The sequence below is a fragment of the Fringilla coelebs genome (genome assembly GCF_963513975.1).
Source record: "Fringilla coelebs genome assembly, chromosome: 1".
Taxonomy (NCBI): Eukaryota; Metazoa; Chordata; class Aves; order Passeriformes; family Fringillidae; genus Fringilla; species Fringilla coelebs.
In genome coordinates this window covers 143,848,393-143,870,527 of record NC_140028.1, presented here as the reverse complement: position 1 = coordinate 143,870,527, position 22,135 = coordinate 143,848,393, and the positions used below count along the sequence as shown (strand labels likewise).

Sequence of the window (22,135 nt, the reverse complement as noted above, 5' to 3'; positions counted from 1 at the left end):
TGTCCAAACCTTTAGAACTTGCCTTTTACACTGCAGATCAAATGGGAACCTTGGAATTTCACAGAGAACAGACCTTTATGATGGAGAGGTGCAAATAGAAAAGGTGTGTGAGTGAATAAAATAGCTGACCTTTTGACCATGTAGAATTTTGAATTAGGTTTCACACTATTTTGCAGTATTGGCTGGTATTAAATCCTTCCAACATCTTAAAAGTGACTATGAGCTGGATTCCTGCTAAAACCTAATAACTATAAAAACAATGAAAAGCTCAATGTTTAACACTATAATGAGGCTCAGTATAACTATACATTGTCAAAGTGAACACAGTTCAGTTAGAATTTACCTGGAAAGATTTGAAACTCATCAGCAATTAGAAAAAGCTGAGCTGGAATGATGAAGTCTCTTCATTTCACTACTCTCTCTACTGAAGGGATGAAGGGACATCTAAAGACTCAACACAGCTTTCTAGGAATGTATCAAAGAACTAGAGGATGCTCAGGCAGGAGTGTTAGCTCTTCAAAAGAGCCACTAAAAAATAAAAGGAACAAAAATGTTAAGTTTCTGAAACATCACAGACTCAGGAGCCTTACACTTTCTCTCCCAGTCAGAGGTTTTGCATTGTTGAGTAGCTCACAGATAAAATAAGGAAAAGAAAATCAATTATCTTACCATGTTAAAGAAATGTGAGAGTACAGAATGAGAGGAAAACCTCACAAACCTCAAAGTGGGGCAAAGAACAAAATGTAGTTTAATAGTTATATGCATGACATATGCTAAGTCAAGCAGGAAGACCATTCAATGCCTTCCTAAAAGACTGGAAATTATTTAGCAAAAAATGTAGTGCAGGTCTATGCAATGTTTAATAAGAAACCAGACAAAAATAGGAAAAAGACTAAAAATGGGGGGAAACTCCTCTTTGCCATGTTAAGGCTGGGAGAAGCTGTAAAAGAAAATCTGAGCTATGGAATACTGGAGGGATACTACTATTTTATTATCATTAACTGCTCTGTCTATCCATGTATAGGCAAAACAAAAGAAAAGGGGAAACCTGAAATGCACATGCTAAGAATCAGCATGAAAAAAAGAAAATGTAGAATTTTAAAAGAAATTTAACATTACTCAGCCTTTTCTGGAAACTGCTATGTTTGTCAGGAGCACTCTGCCACAGCCATGAGGTAAATAATGAAAACACCTTAAGTGGAAAATGAAAAGCCACCAACATATTTTATGTGTATACATATTTTATAAGTATATACATTTACTTTTTCTACAGAGAAGGGGAAAAAAGAACTTTTGTGGGAATCTTTGCTTGTTACTAAAACAAAGTAAAGCCTCAATCTTATCATGATTGTGTGAGGGACAAAATCTACCCAATGAAGTTATGTCTTAATAAATTAAATAATGACTGATAAATAAGCCTAAAAGTTTCAGAATTTAGAGTACCTACTAAAAAACTAAAAAAATATGTCAAATGCTGTCATTAAGAGCTGACATCTTAAAAGAACATGAGGCCATGAGATGGAGATTAGAACTGCAGACAAGGATATGCAATGAATATAGAAATAGAAAAAGAAAATATTCCCTAGTAATAAACAAGTATAAAAAAAAAGCACTGGAAGTGCAATGATAAAAAAATTGTCTCATTTTGAATATGTAAATAGGCTATAATTACAGATTAATGGTAGAAAATGGCATAATTAGTCTGGGTATGCTATATTGTTATTCACAGTTTCCAAAAGTGGTGTTATTAGAGAATATTGCACCTAAAGAAGTAATCTCATGCTTGAATTGAGACTTGCTGACATTCCAAGTGTGGGAACAACTGATAATGAAATGCAATTTGATTGATGCATTTTCAAGTGTGTTTTTAAAACATATTATACACCTATATCACTTACAACCCAATGGTCCTGTGGAAGGGGTTAATTTTTTAAAATTATCTAAGAGAGTAAAAAGGAAATTCAGAACTCCCTGTGATGTTATTAACATGGGAACACATTCATGAATCTCCCAAATACAAAGACTTTTTTAGCAGTGGAGCTGCTGCTCAATCCAATGCTGAGAACCATCCAGAGGATCCCTGATGAACTTGCTCAGGAAATTTCAAAGGGAAAAAGAAGAGGCATCTGCAGCTTCTTCCACAGGAGGAAGAAACAAAAAAAGTTCTCAGTTTTCAAAGATCAGAAAGAGAACAAATTGCAAAAGAGGCAGCACAGACATGGAAAAGACAAAACATTAATGCAAAGGTTAAAATCCTTGAGGTGCCACACAGATCTTCTAAAGTAAGCAAGGCAGGAATTGACCAGCAGCCTCAAATATGTACATTATATTATCACTAATTTCTAAGTTTCCTTTGGAAGAAGATCTGTAAAATTACCTGGCCACAAAGAATTTGATATAATTTGATATAATCACTGCTAGTTGGTGTAAACATGACACAAGGGAGGCATGCAGACCTTTTCTCCTTTGTACCAAACATGTACAAATGTATTAGTTTATCAAAAGCACAAGTAAAAGTTCTGATTGGTCATTCTATTTAAACAAGAGAATGTGGTGCTATCACAATGACATATATGTCTTCAAAAAAAAAAATAAAATTATGCAAAATCAAAAAGCTTTACACACTAGTGTTGAGGATGCAGATAAAACACTATGTGCATTGCATAAAAGCTTTCCTCTGTAATTTTTAATTTCTTTCTCAAGATACACGGAATCTGTTTCACTCCTATAATAATTTTCGTAATTCTAATGCATTCTTCATAAATACCAATTTCCTGAAAAGATCATTTTTCACAATTATATTTTATGGTATCTGACAAGTCAGTGCCATGTCAGATTATGTCTGGTAAGCAGAGCAGGCATACAAAGAACCAAACAGAAAAAACTAAAATCTGTTTTGTTTGATTCTGTGCTGTGGAACACACGGGTGTCCAAAACAGGACCTTCTGCTCTGTAAATAAATCTTTTTTGCTTTTTCTAAAACTCATTCTTTCCTGAGCTTCCATTTATGTCTTTGAAGACTGAAAAAATATCAGTGGTGCTTCAGCACTTAACAAAGGCAGGAATTCTTTGCAACCTTTTCAGCAGGTTTTTGTCCATTGAGCCAAAAAGTGAAGGCAGTGTGACAGTGATACCAGGAGAAGGTAAATATGTCCTGTCCCAGCTGAGTTCCTCTGGTGTAGCTCATCATGGGAGTTACGCTTCAATTCCTGGCTTCAGCAGCCATCTAGGAGAAGAATTTGCTCCGTAGACAGATGTCTGGAGCAGGCTGATGCCCAGAAAATTAGATGTAAACACACTGCTCTCTGCCAAAGAAGAGTTTGCCTTCATTTATATCAATATTTCAATTTAAAGAAAAACCTGCTTTCTCCTACCTCTCAGGGTTTCAGGTTTCTGTATTCCTCCATAATGATGTGATAATCACCTCACAAATATGTGCAAGAACTGCACCATTCCTTTTAAGTTTATTTCAAAACTGAGCTTATAAAGACTTGCTTTCAACTCTTACCTTTCTTGGAGTAAAAAAATTATACTACTTCTTGAAAAATAGTCCTGAGTGAAAAAAAATATTTAGCAACCCTTTTGTAATTCACAAGCTGTATGTGACAGGTCACATTCATTTTAATTTTCAAGTTAACTGATTGTAAATAATTTCAATTTTTTAAACATATTTGCTGTAAGAGTATAAAATTATTTCTAGCACAGTTATATTAATCACCTTACACTTAACTGGTTAGAATTAATTTAAGACAGATAATTTTTTTCCCTGTCAAGAGCTTCCTGCATTGCAAAGAAAGCAAACAAAAGGCAAAAAACACTATTTTTTTTCAAATAGTCTGTAAAGATGTTGCCTATTTCCCATCCATGAATCTCTCCAGAATTTCTTGCTCACTTAAGCTCCATGAATTTAAAAGCACATCCTACTCTTTTTGGTTCTCTTAATATTACTGTTGATATCTGAATATCTTAAGCAGGACTTTCTTCATAACAGAGTGAAATAAACTGCTTTCTTTTAAACTATTGTTTTGAACAAGGTGCTATTGCATAAATTAAGTGGCAGCAAGCATACTGAGAAATTATTTAGGAATTACTCCAGCTCACATAAAAAAAAAAAAAAGAATATACATACTGATCTGTTTTTCAGTCACTCTACACATTTCCTGCAGAGAAGTGAAAATAGATGTAATTCAATTATATTTTGAGTGAAAAAGAAAACAGAAGCTGAAATACTGATTATTAGTCTAACACACTTTGTTTTCAATACACAGCAAACTGTCAAGCTGTGCTAGAAACAGTGTCCACAGAGCAGGGAGTGAACACAAAACCTCAACTTCCAGCTCAGGAGACACCCAGACACAGGGTTGAGAAGGTACAAATGCCCAAAATACTTCTCAGGGCTTGGAATCTCATTCCATTTTTTCCCCTAAACATGCAGTGCCCTCTCTCAGAGGCAGAATCCCAAGTCAGATGGACATTTGTTTTGACCCTGAGCAAGTCCTCTTGTCCTGATGTTTTTAAGGAGGTGTGTCCTTCAGCCTCCACCTCTGAGCTCCTCCTCAGGGAATGCCCATTGCTGTGGCAGCTGCACACTCACAGAGTTGGTACCACGTTATCCTGGTGCTATTTCTAACCCCTGGTACTGTTTGTAATCCCATGGAATGCACATAAATGCCTCTTGGAGCATGCAAGTTGAAAAATCCTACTGTTGTCATTTATCATTGCTAATTGGTGGTATTTCAAGTACCACCATTTATGCTTCGTGTTCAAGTTATGTTGTCCCATGCTTAGCTCTTCTATCTCATTTTTTCATGACTCTGATTTACAGGTCAATAATCGATGTGGAACTGTTTCCACAACCTTGTTGAGAATTTTATTTTAGGGAATACTTTGCTTTTACAATATAAATGTCACTATTGTAGGGACAAGAAGAAAACAAACAAACAAAAAAATTAATGCACTTAGGTAAAAAAAAAATATTTTCTGCATTTTAGCTCAAACAAGGAAATGCACAGATGATTTATCATTCTTGTATACTCCATAAAATATCTTCTTCCAAGTTGGACAAGAGGATGCAGAAGACCAACCACAGGGATAAGTATCTCCCTTTCCTTCAGGCACTACTCATTCACCCTTCTACACTGATACTTCCTTCACTTCCATTTTCAAATGACTCAGAGCCATCTACATGGCATCCTTTTGACTGTCCTGTTTATCAGACAATGAAATATGTTTCAATACCTCATAAATTATTGTGGATTATACTATAAAGTACCATCAGCTCCAGAAAGTGATTTGTCATGTTTCAGCAACAGTGAGAAGGGTTTTTCCCATATAGACAGACCCATTTATAAACACTGAACCTTCAGAAAATCTTCATGAGGGTTTGAAGGACTCAAGGACAGTGTGAGTGAAAATTACATGAGCAAGGGTATTTGAATGCTAACAGATCATTTCTTTGTAGGGAACTGTCTAATATTCCAAGGCATTCATTTCTATCATCAATCTACCCAGTCAATAGTGTAGACAAAGATAGACTCAATGTGTAAAGAAGACATAAAATCTGTATTATTATGAAACCTGAATTCAATTTCAGTCAAAGTCCTTTATTAAATAGATTATCATCAGGTGTGTCACTCATCTAAGCCTCTGTCTTATTCTTCCCCATTGTAGTAAACATTTTGAGTTGGCAGAGTCACAAATTCTATTTGCTATTCACATCACATTGTCCTTTGTTTTATATGTCTCACCACACACTCTTCCATTTGGGCCATGATTCAAACATAGGCACCATCTACCTACAAGCAATCAGCAAGGAGGAATGAAAAAGAATGTACATTTTACAAGGTCTTCTATTGCTTTTTTAAAAAAAAATCCTATGGAAATAGATGTCAACAGGCTATTTTCAGGGTTGGGGACGAAAAGGAAGATCTTAGTAATTCTGCAAGAATACATCAGGAAGGAAATGAAATAGACAAACCAAGTCACATTAGAAAATTAAATAAATAAGAACCTAGAAGACCACTAGAGTTAATTACCCTCAGAATATTTTATCCTTAACTGTATATACATCTAATAAAAATAGAAAGGGTTCAACATAGGCATTACTAAAATTTTTACTAATCACAAGACCAACTGTAATGTCTTTCAAGAGAACATTGTCCTGCTATTTACAGAGAGTAGAGAATAGATGCTGTCCCCTATCCATTCCAGGGAAGGTGAGCACCACCAAGTTGAGCTGGACAAAGTCTTTTGGAGATGACAAGAATGGGGTATCCCACAAATAAAGGAAATAAGACCTCTGAAAAAATTAAGCCCTTTCTGGTAGTCGCCTGAAATGTTAGTGCAGTCCTGACAATGTTTTGTCTAGCTTTACTGCAGAAATGCTTATTCCATTTTGCACACCATGTGCAGGAGAACAGCATTAACTGTCAGAGTGACCATCACAGCCAGAAAACACGACCTGAGGGCTGGTTGTTTTACATCTGACAGCACCAGTAAGGAGCAGAGTCTTTTCTGAGCAACCTTATGTCAGTAATCCATCAATTTGATAGTATTGATTCTGCTCCTTCTATATTTCTGTCCCCACTAAACAAAATTTGCAAGCTACTAAGAGCAGAAAAAGTTATTTTATGACATCAGTGATTTGAGCAAGAGCATCCTAGCAGTCTTTTATGTTTCATAGATATATTTAAGATTCCCTTCATTGGGATACCTAGAAACCACAAAAAAAGCTTGCAAAACTTGTGTATCAGTTTGAACTCACACATTTGTGTATGCATCTCTAAATGTAACTAGTAAAACAGATAAAAGCAGAAGTCCTTTATTTCCACCATGGTTTCAATCTGTGTTTTCCTTGTCATCATCTTGCTATAAGAAACCATGAGACAAGATCAAATTTCAATGTGCAAGTTTCCTTAAAAGATGCATACAAGGATTTCCTGCAGCAAAAAAGTTAAATGCAGGAATATGGGTTGTGGATAACAAAAGTCCTAAGAAGGGTGGTTTTATTGAACAGAGGAGCATGTAGAAGGGGAGGCCATCATCAATTCCATTTAACTAACCAAAAATGGTCAGCAGGGAGATGGAGGAAGTGAGCATCCTTTGAGATGGCCTGGGGTATCCCATCCCCCTCTGAATGTTCCCTTCACAAGGACATCAGTCTCCTGCAGCTCTCTGACCTCTGACACCCTTATAGGAGAAGCTTTACATAGGGCACCTGACCTATATTCAGGTGATGAAAATAACTGCTGCCTGTCCATGTGTGCACCATCACTTTAGGTACTTATTTAGGTGACCTAATGAGATGAATGTGTCCTCTCCTCCTTCCTCACTATATTCAAACAGAGCCCAGACACAAGTTTTTTCACTCATACAATGCTGCCCTGACAACAGAGTATTTTCATAACTTTGCTTGCATTACTTAGCCTTTAGAAAATGACAAGTGAAAGAGCCACAAGTACTATTCACATGTAACTGTTAATCAGGCAGGAGCTACTACAATCAAGTTTTGCCGAGTTTGTCTCATTTGGATGGGCTGCTGGACAGCAAATAAATCCCTGGAAAATTTTTAAATGCTCTAAATGATCGTCCCAACTAGAACTCCAGTCTCTAAGCAGGGTCCCAAACTTCTGAGAAACCAATTTTTTCTCATAATTAAACTGGCATCATGCTAATGAAATATTACTACTTTGTCATTGAGATTGTAACTGGAAAATATTAAGGCACAAACACCCATACAGATGATGCAAGTGCACAGCTAAACATTCCAACAATATTCTTGGAACAATTTGGATTACAAGAATATCTTGGTGCAGTGACTGTCTACAAGAGATGTTTATTTCATATATTAGTATCTGAAAGGTTTGTTCACCTTACTGGCTTTCACTTTATTCAAGTTTTGATTTGTTAGTTCAAGTTATGCCATTCAAAAGCTAGAAAATCCTTTCTGGCTTTGGAAAGAGCAGAGAGATTAACATTGGAAAGGTGAACAAAAATTAAAAGAAACAGACCAGCTGTAGCTGGAAATTAAATCAGAGCAGTTTTTTATCTGAATTTATTAGAAAGTTCAGAACTGTTCCCAGCTAACTGGAAGTTCTGTACTTTCTGCCCATACACCCTAAAATATGCTGTGCAGAAGACAAACTTTTTTTCTTTCCTGCTGATTTATTTATGTGACACCAGCATTCACGGATGCTAACATTTTCTAGTGCAGTGTCAGTCACAGACATGTGCTACACCGGGAGGAAACACCTCTCCTGGAATTGCTTCCCCAGGTCCTCCTGGCAGATTCAGTCAATCCAAAGGCTTTTGAATTTTGTAAAGTCTGCACCAGCAGGGCTGAAACACAAATGTGTTCAAAAACTTCTGGAGGCATCACCTCAGAGGGAGCACAAATAATTGAACTCCCAGTGCATCTAACCCCAGTCTAGAGTTTTGACAGTACCTCTGTGTGAGAGCTGCTCCAGGATGATCCTCAGGTGCTGCAGAACAGGGGCTGAAATGTCATATTTATAGATGTCTATTACTGGAACTTGCTGACATCTCCCAAATATTCCATCTGCAGGAAAGAGAAAAAAGAAAAGGCAAAATACACATTTGGTTTTCTGAGAGGAAGAAGGGCGTGATGAGATGCGCATTTCCAATGTATCCTAATTATATACTGAAGGAACCTTTTTAAAGACACTTTAAAAAAGCTATCAAAGGACCACTGAAGTCATGAGACAGAATATTTTCCATCAAAATAAATAAGTACTGGGAAGAATATTAGTTGGAGGAATATCCTATTGTATGAGATAGGCATACAGTTTATTTTATGAAGTATTTTCAGACTTCTGCTTCCCAAATCTTTAGATGTAAGACTTCTTTACTGACAATTCAGTGAGAGAAAATCTTAATGTTCAATGCCTACTATGATGTGGATAAAAAGTGCAGCATCCAGAAATATAAATATTAATTTGCAGAAACGATGTGGATTTGCTGAAACATTTTTAATGTGGGAGCTGTGTGTTAGGCATTGGTAAATGAGAACTGAATCCATAATGGCCAGTAAAGGCTCATTTCAAGAAGTACCCTCTAATGAATGCAATAAAAGAAAGCTCCTCACAGAACAATGAGATATTAATGTGGCCTAATTTATTTAGCTCCATTCCATTTGTCTGAAATGACAGACTCTTCTCATCAATGTCTTTTCAAATCACACCTTCTAATTAATTTAGCTTCTTATTAGTCTTTATTTAGAGAATTGTTCATTTTGAGGCAAGCTTCCTGTGTATGTGTGGGAGGAATAGGGAGTTCAAACATTCAAATTACCTTTCTCCCTTTCATACAAAAGCCTAATTCAGAGTCTAGGTGCTTCACATACAATCTGACCATCTGCAATTCTGGGTCTCTGAGAAAGAAAGTGGTTTCATTTATTGTTCAAAATAGTTCTCTTCTATATAGTGATCCAAAGGAAGCAATTTAAATGCAACAAGTTTAATTAGCAAAATATTCTACTGCAATCCTAGTTTTAACACAGTAATTACTTCTGCTCTGATACTACATCTATGCTCCAAAAGGAGAACTGCATCAGATGAGCAGAAAATAAGGGTAAGAATTAATTTGCAAATGTCCATTACTTTCTGGGCTACTTTACAGAGCTAAAAGACTACAAATGGGAACTACTGGCCCAGCTGTTCACTAAACACAAATAATGGCATAAAAGAAAATAAACCAAACCAGGATGCAGAAAAAGGGCATTATTAGCCCTCACTGTTAAACACAAATACCTCATTGAAATTAGCCAACTTTTTCTTTCTTCTCCTTTCCAATCCTCCTGTCACTTACAACTGTCAAATTAAGTTAATTCAAATTAAAACCCTACATCTGAATCTAATTTTGCTATTGGAAACTAGGTTTAATTTGGAAACCACATACACAGATAGGGTTTGGTTTTCTGACATGTAATGTGAAAAGCAGCCTAACAGCAGATTAAAATATTCATCTCTGTTTAAAAACCTGCTGCAGTTGAAAATAAGCAAAGCATATAAATTTCAGTCAATTGGTAAATGGATGGATAGCAGGAATAGGGTTTTGATTCAGAAAGAAACAGAAGAACATCTCAGTGTTTAGGAACAAGATTGTTCAAAATGAAACATAACCTGACACAGCCAACTGTATTTTGGGAATTCCACCATTACTGGCTACAAACAATTAGTACAAAATCTATGTTTATATAAACAACTAATATTCCATGCATTTTTTAGAGATAATGTACCTTAAAAATAATTCTAATCTTATTTTAGAGTCCAGAAAAGTATACACATTCAGTAAAAATGAAAGATTTTTGCATTAAGTATCATTTAAGGATATCTCCATGGACGCAAAAGCTAATTCACTCACCAACTCTAAAAGAGACCAAACCGTTTTCTTAAACTTAGAGTTTTCAGAAACCTTCAGCCTACTTCCTTTGAATAGAACAAAACCCATTTAAATTCTAAAATTAACAATTAGCACATGAGCCTGAGCTGCATTATACAATCTATCCAAAAACACTGGGACTGCTTAGGGAGAAGCAAGTTACTTTGGCTTTTGTACTTGAAATATGGGCATAATAAGCTTTGGAGGGGCTGCAACCACAAATAGCACTGGGCTCTGCTAAATGCAGCACAAGGAGAGAGGAGTGAGAGCAGAATGCCCCAAGGAGTGGTTGGCAAATACCAGCTCTAAAATACAGAGGATCTTTGTGCCGAGGATTACAGTTGGACTGGAGTCGTGCAAATAATACATTTCATAGTTCAGCTGCTTTTTCTAAAAAAGTAGGAATTTTCCCAGATTTTTCTGTTTGCTTGGGGCTTTCTTTTTTTTGGTTGGAGTGGTTTGTTTCGTTTTGGGTGCGTTTTGACTTTTTAAATATTTTTCTTTTTAAATTCATAAGGCTTCTGTGGCAAGATATAAGACTTAAAAATTAAATTGAGGTTGGGCATTCAATTTTCAGGGCATCTTTTAAATAAACTTACTTTCAATGACACAGATTGCAAGGGAAGAAAAGGCAAGGGAGAGCCATTTTACCAAGAAAAATTGTCAAAAGTGCCCCTCTTTTACTTTCAAGAAACCTAAATGGTAGATGTGGTGTCAGAGATGGCTTAGATCCAGCACAAAGCTCATTTTAATCTGAAAAACAGATTAATTTAATCTGTTTTTCAGATTACAGCTGAAAATTACAGCTAATATTTAAAATGTCCAGCTTAGTCTACCATGAACTCAGTCACTGTGGGATAAAGTCAGTACATGGTGCATCTTTCTGGACACTGCTGTGCAACCAGCTGGCCTCAAACAGTGAGAGGAATGTCCAAAGCTGGGCATAAAGCAAAAGAGAGAGTGGAAAAGCTCCCAGATTTTACAGAAGACGTATCAGGGCAGAGGAAGTTCAAAGAGTGAGTGATGTTTTAATAACACCATGCTCTGTATGCCTAGAGCTGCTGAGCTCATACTGAACTTCCATTGAATTTGTGTTAGGAGAGGGAACGTAACATGGAAAGGACATCTGTACTCTACACAGGCCCTGAATGAGGAAAGGGTGAGACTGAGCAATAGGGACACATGTTTGTTATCAAGGTGTTATCACTTGCTGTCAGCAAAAAGGAGAAATTCCTATAATAATGTCTTAATAGTTAGACCAGGAAAAATCTGCATTAACAGCATGCTCATGTTGGCTCTTAGAGAGCTGCTAGATTTGTTTTCAAAGAAGAGAATAAACCAGAAAAATAGTACACCCATACACCCAAGGAAACAGTGAAATGCTTCTTTACCCATTTGGCTCTTTTGCTGATAGGCTTAATATTTGAGGAGAAGCACAAACATAAAATTTTACAAGCTTCTATTTAAAATCTAGATTTTTGACCAATATTTATGTACTGAAGAGTTACATGCTAAGATTAAAGGACACAGATTTACTGTAACTCAAGTGCCCAATAAGATCTCAAATAGTGTCAGATGTCTTTTATTAAAGACAACTTCCTGGAGCATAGTAAACATATTTACACTGAATATTTATCAACTTCTAGTGAAAAAAATACAACGGATAGATTAAACCATGAGGAAGACAAGACACAGGTTCTGGAGGCTGATGATTGAGAGGTTTAAAAGAAAATGGGAAATACCCATCATTATTCATTATTACTGCCCATTTGTCATGAATTAGTACATATACATGACCTCCATTACCCACTGAGGAACTACCACATTACATCATTATTGAAATCCAGGTACTGAATTACATAAAAGGAGACCACAAAAACCTATAAGCACGTGTTTCAAAACTGTTTGAAACAGTTTTAAAAAGTTCATTGCACCCGTTTATTCACTTTGTAAAGAATATGGGCATCAAGTGCTTAAGAGGTACTAAAAAATCTTTGGAAACTTGTGCTGAGTGTAAACCTTCACCTTGAAGGCAACACTTTATTAGGCAGCTGATTCATGAAGTTCTTTATAGGTAGTCATTTCTCAAAAAAACAAAACAAAACAAAACAAACAAAAAGTTTATGTAGTAAAAAAAGTTGTCCTTGGCAAGAGAAACATATCCCATCCTGGAACCACTATGTGTGGCTAATCCGGTGACTGAAACTAAGCTGTATCCAAGACATGGCTCAGTTTTGAATAATACCAGCAAAAAATTCTTGTTCAGCGTCTTTTGCTACTAAGCAAAGGTGTGAAGACTGATAGAGACACTGGAGTTTGTCTGCAGGCAGCTGAAAGCTTGATATATGTAAATTAAAAGATTGTGCTGTGCAGTAATTAATTATTTAGATCTGCATGCAGTGAAACTTTCACATGGCACTGACAAGTGACCTTTGCAAAGGAGCCTTCGAGCAGATGCTTTGAAGCACCTGGTTCTTCTGCTCTTCAAACTCCTGCAGCAGTCAGAAAGGAGCAGCTCTCCAGACAGTGTCAGTAGTCACACTTCAGCTTCCTCACACTAATTACCTGACAATTGTTAACAAATTAAAGTAACGCTCAGTATAAAAATCAAGTTTTGCCCCATACTGCAGTCATTATGCTCTGTTCCTGTAAAAAAGAAAGTCCACAGCCCCAGTGGTGTGTGTCAAATGGCAACTTCTGCCACCTTGGCTTGCATCGTTTGCGCTCCTGCAGTTAACGAGAGAACCTACTGTAATGTTTTCAATGGGCATCATTCTCCAGCAACTTAACCTTCTGTAAGAAAAGAATCCTTTCTTCTCACTGAATATGGACATCACTTCACAGCCCTTCCCCTAGCTAGTAGTTTAAGGTGCTGTAAGGTCCAGGACTAATAAAAAGGTCAGTGTTACAACCCACAGTAAGAGCCTGAATTGCCTACTGGAGAGATTAAATCCTTTTCCAATGGGAAGCATAATATTTGCATCTCAAAAGTCTCAAGACACTGAACTTCAAGGTCACAGATGTTAAATGTTTAGGAAGTATGAAGGAGATTGTTACAGTATTTTATTATTCCCTCCCTGCTGTTTCCCATAGTATGGAGTTCCTTTTCAAAATCCCTTTTCAAAAATTAAAAAGAAAAAAAAAATTAATGTTACTGTTCCTTGAAGAGGACATTAAGTTGTATGCCATGAAGCTTATTTCAAAAGATATAGTTCACAAATCCACATTCAACATTTACAAGTAAAGTCTTCAACAAACAACTTATTTTAATATTCCATCTATTAAAAGATTGTTTCATAACTGATATCTCTACTTTTGTATTCACTTTGCAAATAAGGTAGAGATAATACAGACAGAGCAGCAGTGGCTTCTACAGCGTCATTTCTCATACAATGTTTTGGAAATGTGAGTCCAGTGCCTGCAACAGCAAATCCTGCAGTGGTTGAGCAGAAAAGCTGCTGTTTGCAGTCAGGGGGAGGGCAGCCTTCCAAGGGGCAACCTTCCCCCGTTCAACTTTTAAAACCTTTTTGTCATTTTCTTTTGCTTATCTCCGTAATCCCTGGCTGTTTTCCTCAGTGGCCCTGGGTGATCCCGTTTAGGAGCAGTAATAGTGGCATCTAGTGGACAGGGATCAGTCCTGGAGCACAGGCTGCTCACCCCCTGAATTCCCTGCTTCCAGATCCATCTGGCTTCATCCCAGAACAGAACCAAGCACTTCCAGCCACCCTCCACCCACGCTGTCCTTCCCTGTCCTAATGGCTGAAAAGGCACGTGGAAGACATTAAGGCACCTATTTAAAATTAAGAGATATGATTTTAAAATTAAAGGCTACCATATTTGTTTCTAGAAATAAAGCACAATAAAGACAAGTGAGGAAAGCACATTGAAACTGTTTAACAAGAGCATGTGGTGGCATCCTGCTTTTGCTACCGTGTGAGGCACAAAAAATTATGCAATAAAAGTAAATCCTCAACTTCAAGGAAAACACAGCATATTTTTGTAGATTTATTTTACAAATATAATAGAAAAACCATAAAAATCAGAAAACAATGAAGTAGGACAACCTAAATATGATTTTTTTCTTTTATCCAACAAAAAAAAAAATTGCCATGCAGTGGATAACTAGGAGTCCAGTAAATCCACTCTTCAGCAGCTGAATAAACTGCTGCCTGGAAGGCAAAGGTAACTTTAAAAAAATTCTGCTGCAATCCAGATCACCACACAGTCCTATAAAAGAACTCTAACAAGATTTAATGCCTCTTCTCACCTCTCTGGACCCAGATATTTAAGGAAAAAGTGGATAGCTGGTTCTACTTTGACAAATTCCCCAAACCTAAAAGCCCTGAATATTTCTGGTGATTAAAAGAATTGGGAAGGATGTTAGTGATTATGAAAGTGCTCATATTGAAAGATAAAAGTTAACCTTAACAAGAGCATTAGTTAGCTGTTGTGCAAATACTGTGATAGGGCTGGGATTTGCAAAGCTCCAAATCATTCTGAGGCATGAATAGTTCCTCTGGGCATTATGGTCCTCTTGTCTCAAAGAGTAATTCTGATTACAAGTTCTGGAGGACTCAGTCCTTCCTTTAAAAAAAAAATAAAAAAAGAGGAAAAAAGATATAATTTCAACAGAAAAGAAATATAATTTCAGTAACTATTTCCGTGTTAACCTGCTAATTTCACACTTAGAGATTTTTTTTTAAGTTACAACAGAAATATGTAAATTTTAGAGAAAGTAACTAAAAAATCCTCAGTACAGTAAAAGGAGGGAAGGAAAGGCCTGTGAAAAACTGAGGTACAGGCTAACAAAGCAAGAGAGCGGGCTTGCCATGAAGGAAGTGCTGCCTGCCTCCAAAAAGCCCCTAAATTATTCAGCTAAGAGAATGAGAGGTCCAGACTTCAATGCCTACTTTATGTGATTCAGAGCACAGAAATGAAGCTTAACAGGTCATACTTGCAAACATTGAAATAATGGCCATGCCTTGGGAGGAGAGGGCAGGAGGGACTTTAGGAAAGGAAAAAGGAGAGATGAAAAGAAGGCAAGTCTTAACATTTTGCTGCTAGAGCAAATGTTCAAGCTGAATAATGCTTCGATAACTTGGTACTTCTTAGAGAACCAAACTGGAACTTTCCACAGCTTAGATAACTACATGGCATGAAAGTTATGTTTTGGCTCTGTGATGAGGATAATAAAGGATCAGAAAATGGTGACTGAATCAACATCTTCCACATCTAGATAACCACTACAGTCTGTAAGCCATGGAACCATCTGCCTCAAATTCTGATCAGAGGCAAATCCAGAAAACCTTTGAGTTTGAGGAAAAAAGCCCAAGAAATTCTAATTTTAATATGTTGAGAGGGCTTTTCTAAGCAAAGCTATGCCTTCAGTACTAGCTGTGATGCTTCTAAGAAAAAAGAGCTTGCAATCAAAATCCTCTGTGCAGCAACTCCATTTCTGGTCAACACTGGTAGTAAAGACAAAAGGGAGGAATTATTTAAACATATAAATCCTCCAAGAGGATAAATACTTTAAATTCAATACTATAAATCAAGTATTAGTAGGCTTACAATAAAGCTATCTTTTCCTTTACCATGTTTAGCCACTGGACTGCAAGACTACAAGCAGGTTTACCATACATTGCTATCTCAATGCTGAGAAATCTAAGTCATGTGCCCTCCCCTACTTAGAAAAAAGCCTTTTTTCCTACAAAAAAAGACAGAATTTGGCAACAAATTCTGACCATGTCATTATCAGAAAGATATGAATAAACTAGAGAAGTTCAGAGAAAAATGAAAGAAAGGAGGCAGTCACATAGAGCCTTAAGCATTGAACTACCTGACTCTTTACAAGAAACACTAAACGTTTATGCAACCTGGTTGATTAATTATTGATGCCATTATTGGGATAAATGGAGTGAGAAGACAAAAATGAACATTCTGAATCAGAACAAGTTTCAAGCAGGGAGAAACTGTTCTGGAACTGTTCAGCTCCCTCCTGGAAGAGTAATGATGCTCCTATTGCTTGCACTGTTTAAAATTAAGCCAGAGCAACAAGGAATGGTGAACAACTGAAAATGAACAATATTTTTTTTTTTATTTACCCAATATGCATTTATGAACAAAGGTTACTGGAGGGACTAAGAATTTATTTATGGAATCAATGAGATGCAAATATTCTAATGCTTATTTATGTACACTAATTTTCCAAGTATCACTGAGATGTACTTCAGTCACTTCAAGGATCCCCATTATATTTTCGGTTGATGCCAAGAACCACTTTGGTGCTGGCAATGTCTTCACTGTGTGATCAGTCTGTAGCTGCTCTTGCATCTGTATTCCCAAGGCAAAAATAACTCTGCAAGGAAACATGTTCAGCAAAATGCACTTCTGCATTCATTTTAATTTTGTATTAAAAACAAAGTAGTGAAAGTTTTAACTTGTCCTAAGTGCCAAGAGCTTGTGTTTTAAGAGTTAGTTATTACGTGTTTGCAGGAGACCCTGCTCTCGTGAAAACATGACTAATGACCATTCCATTCATATTCACCAGCTGCAGTGTCTAATAGAGCAAACTAGGTTTATTTCTGTCCTTTGCCAAACTAGAGGCTTTCTAGATCTTTGCAGGACAATATTTATTGAGACAGCAGATTGCTTTTGTAAGCTGAGTTACTGAATTCATTCCTAAATGGAACTGACTTCAGACGTGCATGGAATTACAGTAATAAAGATCTCCATCTTTTTCCCTAGCTACAAAGTATTTTTAAAAATTATGGAAAATCATGTTGTGTGAACCTGAAAACATCAGCAGAAAATTTAAATGGATCCTTTGGGGAGGGGAGGACAAATTCTTATAAACAAGGATAACTTCAGAGTGCTGCACCCTGGGGCCTGATTAAAACTCTTCGGAGCTATCTCAGAAATCTCTACACTTTGCTCAAGTCTGAACTACACCCTACAGAAGCCACAGCACATCAAGCTGCCTCTGGCAGTTCAGGCTTGGGCACTGGAACAGCCAAGCACCTCACTCAAACTTTGACATCAGGATGCCCACACTTTCAACCAAACAGTTTGAAGAACATGAAAAATCTGACAGTTTACAAGAAAACTGTGCTTTGAAATAGCTAAATGTGGTGCTACATACCTCAGCCCACCTATCTGAAGCTGCATCCAGAAAACTTATTTCTGTTACAACTAATTTGAGGTCCTGACACAACTTTTCCCCAGCTGTGTGACAGACCCAGAGCACTGCCTGCAGCTTTGCTGATGGCAACAGGTGAAGGGCAGCACATGTTACATCCTCCTTGCCTGGGTCAAACCCCAGGGTTGAGCCTGAGACAACGTGAGGGCAAAAGCACAAAGAAGCTATGGGGAATTATGGAACATATAGCAGCAATGAGTGGGAACAAGGAGGTGACATCATTCAGTGTGCAGCATTGGTAAAGTCAGCATGGGAATGCAGAATTCTGCAGTCCAAATCTGAAGATGAATGATAAATTTTGGAAAGGGCATTGAGAGAGGCAAAGGAGATTATTTATGGGCTGGAAAATGCCCTATGGTGAAATGCCTTTTCCAGCACAGAAGTCCCCAGCACAGCAGATGATCTTTAGTCTCTCTAAGTAAGCCTGCAGACAGATGGAAGGATACAGGAACAAGGACTGGGAACAGGGCTAGGAGCAGTTTCAAAAATTCTCCTCAGTTTTGTGTGCTACTATTCAAAATAACTTTTAAGACCAGAAATACCTGGAATTATGATAAGAAAGGATCTGAAAAGCAAGATTTCTTTTGCTTTTGCAATGTGTACAAAGACCCCTCAATATATGTGATGTGTGCAACCCCAAATTGCTTCCTATTTTACTCACAGAACACATACAACTCACAAAAAAATACCTAACATTTGTGCATACTTGTAAGTTGTCGTGGGCTTTTTAAAATACTGTATACAATTAAAACCCATTATTAACCTGGACTTTGGGGGCTGGATTTAAGCTTCTTACTCCCTTAGAATATCCTGCAACTGGAGTAGTCAAGTACAGAAGTTGTACACTCAGCACATATACTTAAAAGAAGATAGAATAATCAAAATAATTTTGAACAAAATATTCATTCTACAAAAGGATGAAGAAAGCATCCATCAAAGATACAAAATAAAAAACTTGAAAGCCAGGACTTTAGAATCAGCAAAATAACTCACTGAAATAATATTTTAAATAGTGAGCATTAAACTGTATCTTTCTAAATATCTTCCTAATACTATCTTGCTTATGAGGTGCCAGATTCTTGGAGTAAAAAATCCACACAGAAAATAATTACTCTGTTTTTGCTTCCTCCATTCCAGCAGAATGTTCTTCCAGCAGAAGCCATCGCTGCTTTTTGATAGATGAAACAGAAAGGGGTTGCAATCCTACCTGAAGGAAAATGCCTCTACCCAAAAATCTAGAATTCTGAAGCTTCTGCTGCATTATTTACAACAATCACACACATTTAAATAATACTGCTGAACTTAGGACATTTATGAGATGGATAAGTATTCACCCAGATCTCTGCACACAGATGACTTTTCTTAAGCATGTCAACTCAAGAGTTTCACTCTTTTGGCTGTGCTTTGCCATTCCTCACAAATCCAACAACCAGCCCAGCCTATGCTCCTGCTCTGGCCAACAGAGAGGTTTGCAAAGGGCCAGCAGATCCAGGGGGATGGTGTGGGCATCACCAGAGACCTCCCCACAGTCAGAAACACAAACAGAACTGCAGACTCACTTATGGAAGCAAAGGGATAAGCCAATATTTTTAAAAGGGGAAAGGAAACAGAAGTGCAAATCTTGAGGAAGGAAAAAGTCACCAGCTTCCCTCCCTAGTCATATTTCAGCACTAATTTTCCAGTCAGCAGCAATGCTTCTGTCATTAAATGTAATGTGGATGTACTGAAACCAGAGAGATTTCCGAGCCATGTACAGACAGAAGCAGATTTGAGGTATCCAATGTTTTTGTTTAATATACAATAGCATTTTCTCTAAAGACATCAACCGAAATTGCCAGTTTTTATTTTTTAATCCAACTTCTGCATGCCTAGTACTGCAGTAATTTTACTTTATAGCCCACGTATTCTTTGGATGCCACTGAGAACAGCAGCAAGAGAAAACTGTTACTAATATTTGCTACTACCTTCAGTGTTTATGAACGTTCAGTGCAGCAACAGGATATCCCCATTTCTCTCACATCTGGAGCACCACCCTTTCAAATAAAAATGTTCATCCCTAAGGAACTACAGTCCATAAAACAACCTGCAAAATTTTAATAAATTCAAGATTTTAACGTCAGCACCCGAAGTGTTTTGCACAAATTTCATTTGCCGCAAAGTTCACATTCTGCCTAAACCACTGACTGCTGTCATATTTGGTGCAACTTGTTATGGGTGGAGAGATAAGCAGCAGGGCAGCAAAAAGAGGAGGTTTATCTCTGGCAGCTAATCTCCTCAATCAACAGCACTCAGCTCTGCTTAACAGCCGTTGCCAAGGAACGGGGACCAGCTTTTCTTATCGGCTTCATAATGTTTCATTGACTATTCAGACTAGAATAGAAAGCTGTGACACTCAGGGTTATAAGCAGCACAAAATGAAAATGGCATATTATGTGGTATGAAGAAGAGAAGTCTTTTAGCCCTCACCTTATCTGGACAGTGACTGTTACTCAAAAAAAAAAAATAAAAAGAAATCATCGAACAAAAAAAAATCTATCATTTTCTGCTTATTTTAATATCACAAAACAAACAGAAAAATATACCTCCATAAATAAGATTACTTTTTTAACATTGTTGGCAGGTCCTCAGCAATTCACTGACAAGACTGATACCTCTTATACAGTCAGACAAGGGTTGTGTAGATACCCTATTACATTACTGAAAAGCAAGTGTTGACTGCTTATTCTAAAGCTATTGCAACAACTTCAATGCTTTGAGGTACTTCCTCACATAGGAGCAGGGATGTTCCTCAAACCTTGATAACCACGACCAGAATAAGAAAATCCACGCAAAACCAACAACATTTCTTTTAGAGTGTCACTGCTCTTCTCTCCTCTCTTCATTTCTGCACAGATTTTGATTCTCAGGCTTAATATTGATACTCTTCATGTACTTGAACAGGAATAAAAAGGCCTTATTGCATCTCTTCTGATTATGAATTTTTAGTATAATAACCTTTCCTGAGTATCTAGTTACTAAAATTTAAATCCGGGGCCATCCAGATTCATGATGAATTGTAACTGTCATTGTATTTGCATCTTATAATCAGCATATATAGAATATCATTATCCACCACAGGGAAAAGTGGTAAATAAGCAAAAGAAGATATTTAGACACATTCACTGCATCAGAATGAATCACCTAATGAAGTACATCCAAAATTAGAAAATAAATGTGTTTACCTTTTTTCTACCCCAATAAATTACCAACCATCCTCAAGGCTACATCTCCAGTGGGCTATGAACCCTCATATTTATAGATGTCCAGAAACTGAAAGGAATATCCTGGAAAAAATTTTAGAGTTGTGGAATTCTCTACTTTTCACACAAAGTTTAGGTATAGACTTAAGACAAATATTCATAAGCATTTAAGGCTGCAAGTACTTCTGCAAGATGTCAAGTTATCCAGTCTCTTCCTGTACAAGCTCCAATGCACCAAGTTACTATTCAAGCTATGCCTAAATTTCCATTTATTGCAAGCCTCCCAGGGGCTACTGGGAACATTTTTATTCTTAAACATAACTACTTGCTTAAGCAGTTGTCTTTACTGAAGCTTCAGACTAGCATAGCTCTCTTGTTTATTCACAGTTTTAGGAAAAAACCACAAAAAATTACAAGGATTTGTGAAATGCTTCTAGGATCATACCACACCCTTCAGGAAATGTTAAAGCTTTGCTGTAAACACAGAGCCTGTGGGATGAAGATGTACTGAGGTAAAAACACAATTTTTTTTGGCACTGAATCTTCCTCTGCAGATGTGATTTCAAAGTACTGCCCATGCTTGGGCTGAGGTGATTTGTGTGCCCATGGTACAGTGGGATGGGACTCTGGGCTCTTACATTCAGGCTGGGATAGATGAATTCATTTTACAAAGGCATAACTGTTGTCCTTTCAGTGACAAATAACTTCTGAAATATCCTCCCAAAGCTCACCACACTCATACTAGTAAACCTGCAGTTTTATCTAGACAATGTCCTTAGATTGTCTGGTGGAGGCTGATCAACTTCTCTACTTCATTTCCTTCCATTTTTTTATTATTAACGAGAAAACACAATTTTCAAATATGTAAAAGTGTTCTTTCTAACAACAACCAAAGGCAACATTTCTTTTCATAGTAAATGGCCTAATTTTTATAAAGAAGTGTTTTTAAGTTTGACACATTTTACCAAACCTTGCATACAAGATTGGACAAGTAATTTACAGTGTATTTGTGACAGATTTACTCCAAAGACAACAAAGAAGCACATGCTGTAGGTGATTTGGCTAAATTAAAATCTAGGTCAATAAATTGAAGAGATAAATGCCTTTATAGGAATAAAAGCATGAGGCTGAGATGACTCTGTTAACCATAACAAAAGAACAAACTCAAAAAAAACTTAATGGATTCAGCCTTAGCTGAGATGCTTCTATCACTCTGAATCCAGTTTGGCTTTTTAGCTAATGAACACAGAAGGTGTTATATTTCAACTTGCTTGACTAAATTATAAAGAGAAGATTCAAGTAG

General features: G+C 36.9%; 1 protein-coding gene across 1 annotated transcript in view; it reads right to left on the bottom strand.

Moving 5' to 3' along the window:
- PTPRN2 (protein tyrosine phosphatase receptor type N2) overlaps window positions 1-22,135 on the bottom strand; it is a gene marked incomplete at both ends in the record, with an annotated part of 628,010 nt that overhangs the window by 459,828 nt on the left and 146,047 nt on the right. Inside the window, one exon of the mRNA XM_084216229.1 lies at window positions 8,444-8,557. Coding sequence (XP_084072355.1) covers window positions 8,444-8,557 — 114 coding nt within the window. The remainder of the gene's footprint in view (window positions 1-8,443; window positions 8,558-22,135) is intronic.